Raw genomic sequence first — 8,239 nt, forward strand, 5'->3', positions numbered from 1 at the left:
TAGATGTCAGGCACTTTGATAAAAGCTAGGGATAAAGACATAATCCCCTCTACCAGTCAGTGAGGTGTCACAGAGCAACAACTGAATAAAATGAAACTAGTATACAGTGTGTGTGTGTGTGATAAAAACCATGACAGTGCAGCCACTATGAAAAACAGTATGGAGGTTCCTTAAAAAACTAAAGTGGAACTACCATATGATCCAGCAATTTCACTGCTGGGCATGTATCTGGAAAAAATGAAAACACTAATTCGAAAAGATATATGCACCCCAATGTTCATAGCAGCGCTATTTAAAATAGCGAGACATGGAATCAACCCATGCCCATCAACAGACAAACTGACTTAAGAAGATGTGGTATATGTGTGTGTGTGTGTGTGTACACACACACACACACACACACACACACACACACACACACATTGGAATATTACTCAGCCATAAAAAAGAATGAAATTCTGCCATTTGCAACCATGTGGGTGGACCTAGAGAATGTTATGCTGAGTGAAATTAGTCATACAGAGAAAGACAAATACTATGTGATATCACTTACATGTGGAATCTAAAAGATAATACAAATGAATATGTATATAAAACAGAATGAGACTCACAGACATAGAAAACAAACTTGTGGCTACCAAAGAGGAGAGGGAAGAGGGAGGGACAAATTAGACATACAGGATTATAGATACAAATACTATATATAAAATAGATAAACAACAAGGATTTATTGTATAGCACAGGGAACTACACCCATTATCTTGTAATAACCTATAATGGAATAAATCCACAAAAATACTGAATCACTATGCTCTACCCCTTAAACTAACACAATACTGTAAAGCAACTGTACTTCAATTTAAAAAAAAGAACCATCACAGGAATGGCACAGATTGCCATGGGAACACAGAGAAGGGGCACATAACTCAGCATAAGGATGGAGGGGAGGGGTTGCAGAGTATTCCTTCCCCAGTCAGCATGGTAATCAATGTCTTCCTCAGCTGATGCAGTGACACCGATGCCTAGAGAACACGTCACGTTCTGAGAACTACACCTAGATCTCTATGACTGATGGTTGGATGTGATTTAAGAATGATGCAGGGTGAGGCTGGAGACACAGGCAGGGACTGGATCAGGAAGAGACTTGTGCAAGATATTGAAGAGTCTTGATTTTAACTTGAAGACAATAAGGAGCCATTAATGAACAATCTTTCTGGAAGATTTGGATTTTAGAATTTATGTCTGGCAACATTAGGAGGAGCCATTTGGGAACAACTAAGACTGAAGGCAGCAGATGCTTTGGACACTAATTGGATGTAGGAGGTTAGTGAAGAGGAAGCCTGTAGGAGGACCACCAAATCTTTGGCTTGGATGACAATGGTGAAAGGTTCTAGTCACTGAGATAGTAGATGGAGGAGAAAGAGCGTGTGTGGGAAAGATGATGAGCTTGACTTGGTGGTATGGCAGTAAAGTGCAGCTGGGCATCCATGTGGAGATGTTTTTGATACAAATGAGGTTCCTCCTCCTTGTAACTAGCATATATTGACTGGCCAGAACAATGAACATATCTTCACCAAGAACCAGATATTACATTCCAGGTGTAATGGCGCCCTGGTCTTATTTTCTATTGCATTACACACTTTGGAAACTACTGTGTAATGAAAATTTGATTTCCTTTATTTACATACTTGGGAGACAGCATATTGTAGTGGTTAAAAGTGAAAAAAATGACTTTGGGGCCCGTTCCTGCCAGGTGACCTTATTTAGTCAGGTTATTTATCTTCTCTGAGACAGTTTTGCCCTCTGTTGAATTGGGAGAACTGCCTTGGGTCAGAGTGTTATTGATAATTTAGCCTTGAATAGAGGCATTCACTTTGTGGTCTCCTTTAACACGGGTGTTATTTGTGCCATGTAGAATGATGAAGGGCATGATCTATAGACTGAAGTTGGAAAGTTCTATTCTCTGCAGACTTAAATTGGGGCTGGAAATACCAGCTCCAGGATGGCTGCCTGAGCCCAACAGGAAAAGGAGAAAGTGGACCCAGAAACAAACGTGTTTCGTGCAGGGCCCGATGTGCACGAGTGGGATGTGAATACGGCAGGGGCTCCAAAATGTTGGGCAAAGTACTCCCGTGACCTAACTCTTTAGCTGACAAAAAGCAGATGCCTCCGCAGAGAGCAGAAGTCCAACTCGTACCTATTACATTTGACTTACAAACTTCATCTGCCTGTGCTCAATTCCCGAAGCCCCACCATTTCCATGACAGATGTGTCTGAACTCAGATAACCCTGAGTTACTTCCAAGAAGCCTCCCCCAAAAGCCGCATCTGCCCAGCTCTGCGGTACTTTATTAGGTGATCACAGGACGTAGCCTTTTCTCCAACTTGCGAGACAGATATTGCAAAGACTGCTCTACCCAGTGGCATTAGTTACGCTGTGTGGAAACACGCAGTGCAAGGTAATGGAAAGTGACGTCTTAGCCCAGATCTCAAGGCTTAGGACATTTGCCAGCCAGCTGACTGCTCCTGTTCTACCTAAGTCCACTGTGCCTCCTCACTCATTAAACAGCACTTTCAGGGAAATAAAATGATAGAAATAAAAGAGGAGAAGAACTTTCCCATCATTCTATTATTCCAGCACTGGGAACGCAATTTGAAGCAACACCATATCCTTCAGCTGCAAAAGCAGCTTTTAAGAATATCAGCTCAGTTTAGTGTATTCTTTTCTCCGGGAAGGATGAAATAAGTTTTCTGATGTGAGATGTCCTCATTTCAGCGTTCATTTTCTTCCATGGAGATGACATGTACAGTATTAACCACCTTCCAGACTCCAAAGGCGGTAACTTCTCTGTGTTTCCAGAGTAGGACAGTTCATTTTGTTAACAAGGTTTCTAACTCAATATTAAATCCTTTTCATTCTCTCCCCTTTGATTTCGAATGACCATGGGATTAAATGTGGAAGGGAGAGGAAATTTATAATTTGATAAATTTGTCAACAACTCATTTAAAGTGTGTTCAATTTCATCTGTAAAAGAGTGAGTCACAGCAGCAAGTCCTGGGTTTGGAGTGCTTTTAAAATGGAGCAAAGTTGAAATCTGCACCTTAAATTTTTAGATCATCAGACAAAGCTCTGAAGTAGGACCAGCGTGGCCGTGGGCATTCCTGAGGACTACAGGCTTACAACCAGCCACCTTTGATCAGCTTGTATTCTCTCAGGTTCTGCCTTAATAGTGGGTGTGCCCTGGGTATTACCGTTGCAGTGGTTATATCCCCCTTTATTTGAGTTCTGGAGTTAGGATTCAACCATTCAGAGAAATGTGGACCACTAGAACTTGTATAATCCTACTAGTTCAGTCCCCTGAGCTTTGCCTTCATGCCGTATGGTTTCAAAAAACTAGACCTGCGATGCAAAGAGAGAGCATCTTGGAGCATCTCTGCCAGTTCCAATGGATTCCTTAGTCCACTTGAATCTCCACCTGATTCTATTGACAGATGAGTGACAGTGTGGGCAGAGCTGGACAGGTATTCCTTAGGAGACACCAGGTAATCATGCCTTGATATTCAGACCTCAGGACTGTGCCGCATCGGCCTAGCCATGACCAGCTGCCAGCACCCCCAGGATGGCACAGAAGGAAGCAAATTTCTAAGACAAGTCAGAAAATCAGTAACCCGTAAGAGGTAGATGCTGTCTTGCTACAAGATAATCGTGATAGACATGATGGTAATTACCTCCTAGAATTCGGAGAGTCACTTTTGCTACCAGCAAGGTGAGCAGCCTGGGTTGGCAGCACTGCAACAGAAGCAGCTGGTGTAAAAGCGGCAGCATCAATAGGCATCTAGATGTGCAAAGAGACGTTGGTGTTTTGTAATAACAGAACTGGAATTTTGGAGTTTGCTAATGCACAGGCAAGTTTTAGTGAAATTGGTGACATGATCGTGACTGACTCCCAAACCAGGAAATTATTGTCAATGTATTTGTTAAACAAATAAAAACATGTCAAGCAATGTCAATATGCCAGGCTGTTGTCACACCTTCCCATGCCTTTTGTAGGCTGTACAAGCTGTGCGAGCCTCCGCCCCCAGCTGGAGAAGAATGAGGAGACTCTCCAAGGAACCGGGCAAGCAGAAGCTTCTGAACACTGGACTAGACAAAGGATGTGCTGGCTAAACATTCTCCACTCAACATAAAAAAATGGATTTTTTTCTCTTGGTCTTTCATCATGGTGTAAATAACTAATGTTCAGCTTGCACGTAGATGTTTGTGCTGGAAATGGATGGAAGTCCATTCAGACAACTCAGCTTCACAAACCGATCTTTCATGTGTGTTAACGTGAATGATCCATCCCTGGAGATTACACAAAAAAATATCATAGATAAAACATTAACCATTGTGCCTCCTTTCCCATTTATTAAAATTATTGTATTGTGTTTTCTTTCCTCTTCTCCAAATGGAGCACGTTATGTTGGATATTTCCGTTTGAAGAAGTCTGTCATTGAAGAAATGTGATCACACTTTCCAGATCATCACACAGAAATGTGACAGACAATAGAGACTGGGTGTCTTAGGTTTTCCGTCTCCCACTTGCATCTGAGAAAGTAGCTTGCGGGTGAAAGGTGAAGAGCATCCTTTACTCTTTCTAAGGGAGTGTTTCTCAGTAGAGGAGAAGAGAGCTGATTGAGGTCTCCAGCAAGACCTTCTTCCAGCTGCTTTCAGGGACCCTTTATGCTCCTGGACAGTTCCAGGGAACCATGCTGTCCTTGGCCTCTGAAGTGGGCGTGGCTTCCTTGGGCGATGCGTCCTGATGCTGTGCCGTAGGTGTCCAGGAGATGGAGAGAGGCAGGGATGGGGGAGGGTTGGAAGGAAGACTAGGGTGAAGGAGGGAAAAATAAGCTTATTTTAAAAGTCAACCTTTAAATTTGAAAGATACCTAAAGCTCTTATTTTATTAAAGGCTTTGATATGAGATGTCAGACTCCTAAAAGAATACACCATGCTGAATGTTTTTCTATCAAGGTAATATATATATATAAGATGAGAAAATAAAGCTTTATTTGTTGAACTTTAAAAGGACTGTTAGAGACCTTGATAATTTATGAAAGTACAAGGTGTATTCTGTTTTCATGCTAAAGTTTACATAGTGTTTATCCTTTCTACATGATAAAATAACATTTTTTTTAGCATAGTGAATATAGTAATATTGATTTTAAATCTGTAATTTTCAAAACAATTATGCCCTTACTGTGATTGTGATACTTAGGTGGATTTAGATTAATTGCTTATGTGAAATGCTTTTCATAACTAAAGTACATACAAACCATTATGAAATTTTAATTTATGAAATTTGATAATAGTTTTCAAACACTTATTAAACAAACTTTCATCACTAGCAGTTGTGTATTGAATAACAGAAATACCGCGTTGCATATACATGAGGCCTTTATATACCGCGTTGCATATACATGAGGACTTTTATATACTGGTCAAATTAATAACAAATGTTATTCAGCACAGAAGCACTTAAGACTTTTATGCTAAGTACACATCTATAATGAAAAACAAACCAACATCAGAGATTTCAGAGAAAAAGTTGAACACTTTGAATTTAATGAAGATATGACCTTAATATAAATATCGACATGAAACATATTCTTCACTTTCAGGCGTTTAACATTCTTGATACTATTGCAAGTGATCCTGAAGGTCCATGAAATTAGTAAATTGTGATTTTCCTGTACTGAAATTTTGATTACATTTAACACAGGGCTAATGAGTGAGTAAAACTGATTAACTAGCAAGTACTTTCCATGTTGTCATTACTGTTTGCTAATCACTACCCTAGAAGTAGTGTTCCTTATTAGAGGCATGAAGAGATCACTTAAACATTTCAGTCGTACTTTGCTGTTTCATCGGGGAAAACCATCTGCTATTGTAGCATTTACAAATTAGCATATTTTAAGATCAAATCTCTATATAATAGGGTTACTTAATATTGTTTTAAGGGTTAAACATGGTGTAAGTGTACCATCTTATCAGAGTGCTTGGCACTCATTAAAATCTCAGAAGTTAGTGATGACTTAATATTACCATCAGTCACTGTGATTTTTGATTGTAATAAAAACTGTAGCTAAAACCTAAGTAATTTCTACCTGCCAAGCAATACCTCCAGGTGCTTCACCCATACTTTGTTGTTATTGCTTCATTAACCCTAATGGTGATCTGAGGTGATATTCTTTGCATCACCCCCATTTTACCGTTGAGGAAGTAAAACAAAGAATAGTCCAGTGACTTGCCCAAGATCACATGGCTGACAAGTGGTAGAAGCAGGATTTGAACCCAGGAAGTCTGTCTTCTTAATACATTGTGCTGCTTTTCCTTATTAATATAGGAAATGTAATATTGCCAATTATTTGTTAGTAAAGTTGGAGTTATGTGTGGTGTGGGCCATTAAACTATACATCTTATACTGAGAAAAAAGTGAATTGAAATGTGTAAAATGCCTTTAATATATGGAAACCATAGGATTCCCTGGACATTTTACCATTCTGGATACACATTATGAGGTAACCCAATGCTGTTGCAATCTGAAAAAACATGATATATCCTTCATAATTGAAGACAACAGTTTTGGATATGCTTTGAAAGTCTGGAATAGTACATGATATAAAATTTGACTATGATTCCAAAACAGTGATAACAGTAAAAAATGTCAAATGAGTGAATTAATAAAGACAACTCTTCAGCACCATGATGTACCTCTGTGTGACGTCGGACATTTAACTGACCTTGAGTTTTTAGATGAGATCGGGTATGTTCAGGGTGGTATGACCATAGACTGGCCTTGAGTTTTTAGAATGGGTTTACCTCAATGCTCACATACTCCTCTGCAAGCAGTGTACCTTTAAACATTACAAAAGCCTGCTAACAGTTCTTCCAAGTCCTGACGACTTTGAAGTTCTGAGTTTGGACATCTGCCTCTCTCCACCTAAAAGGAAAGGTCACACCTAGAAATTTTCCTTCTTAATAGGGGACTGATTCATAAATACTTGTTAACTAGTCATTCATGGTCAATAAATCTTAAACATTCCATCATATCTTATAAAGTTTTCTCATTAAGTATTACAAAATTTAATATATTATTGAAAGTGTGAGTAATTTGAAGAGACTAGAATTTTACATCTACTTTCATTACATTTAACAAGAAAGAAAGAAAGAGGGAAGAAAGGAAGGAAGGAGGGAAAGAAAGAAAGAAAGGAAGGAAGAGAGAAAGAAACATGGAGGAAGGAAGGAAGGGAGGAACTTTTGTACTAGTTTTACTTATATTGGATATGTAATTTTGAATTTAGAGTATAAGCTTTGTTTTATGAACCAGTATCCCCAATTTGGAAGTCTCACACTATTTTCTGTCTTTTCAAATCATATTCTACCAGTGGCTTAGATTCACTGTGTGTTCAGTGGCCACTGTTATTGCAGCAACAATGTTCCATTTAAAAGTAGGTTAATTTCTCATGATACTATAATACATATGACATTATATTGATATTGGTTCTGACTCTACTAATTTAAATTTTGTGATAGTAAAATTCAGAATGAAATGATACTGACCTTGGCACTAACTGTAAAAGCCAAGAAAATGAATGGGTAAAAAAATCCCTAGGGGATATTAACTCATTTAAGAAACCAAACTACTTTCAACCCTTTGGACACATTTTAACAGCAAAACTAATGTTTATTGACTTGGAAGCATTCAGTTGAGTTAGTTACTCTATGTATTTGAAAATAATAAATTTGCAATTAGAACACCAAAGTATTCTTTCGTTAGTTCATGTAGATCTTTTCCTATGTAGCATGATTTGGTGCAGAATAGAGGGCATACTTTTTATTCATCTATATTTTCAGTAAAACATAAGATTGAAATTTAAAATGATCTTAAGTCATCTTCATTTACATTTTACTTAAAGGTCATTTTTAGATTTTCTTCACTAGCTGTATTTAGTAATAAACTAACCTTTATCGTGTGACTAAATTGCTTCTGAATTTTCAAAAACTGTGTTTCATTTTTAAAGGCTTATTTTTAAGCGAATTATCATACAAAATTATACCTCAATTACTTTCCCAAAGTGAGTAGTAGTTATTTCATTAACATGTTTATATATTAACATTAACCAGTTTGCCAAATGAATTGTCAGTTGCCCTGCATAAACATGAAAGCAAAAGCTTTGGAAACGATTTCGGATGATCTG

At 38.3% G+C, this 8,239-nt stretch overlaps 1 protein-coding gene across 2 annotated transcripts in view; it reads left to right on the forward strand.

The window, feature by feature from the left end:
* PREX2 (phosphatidylinositol-3,4,5-trisphosphate dependent Rac exchange factor 2) overlaps positions 1–7,718 on the forward strand; it is a 207,302-nt gene extending 199,584 nt beyond the window's left edge. For both annotated transcript variants that reach the window (XM_024739018.1, XM_024739017.1), the window contains exon 39: positions 4,051–7,718. In XM_024739018.1, coding sequence (XP_024594786.1) covers positions 4,051–4,096 — 46 coding nt within the window. In that variant the 3' untranslated portion in view covers positions 4,097–7,718. The remainder of the gene's footprint in view (positions 1–4,050) is intronic.
* Positions 7,719–8,239: the final 521 nt, after the last annotated feature.

Source organism: Neophocaena asiaeorientalis, unplaced genomic scaffold (genome assembly GCF_003031525.2).
Source record: "Neophocaena asiaeorientalis asiaeorientalis breed wild unplaced genomic scaffold, Neophocaena_asiaeorientalis_V1.1 scaffold299, whole genome shotgun sequence".
Taxonomy (NCBI): Eukaryota; Metazoa; Chordata; class Mammalia; order Artiodactyla; family Phocoenidae; genus Neophocaena; species Neophocaena asiaeorientalis.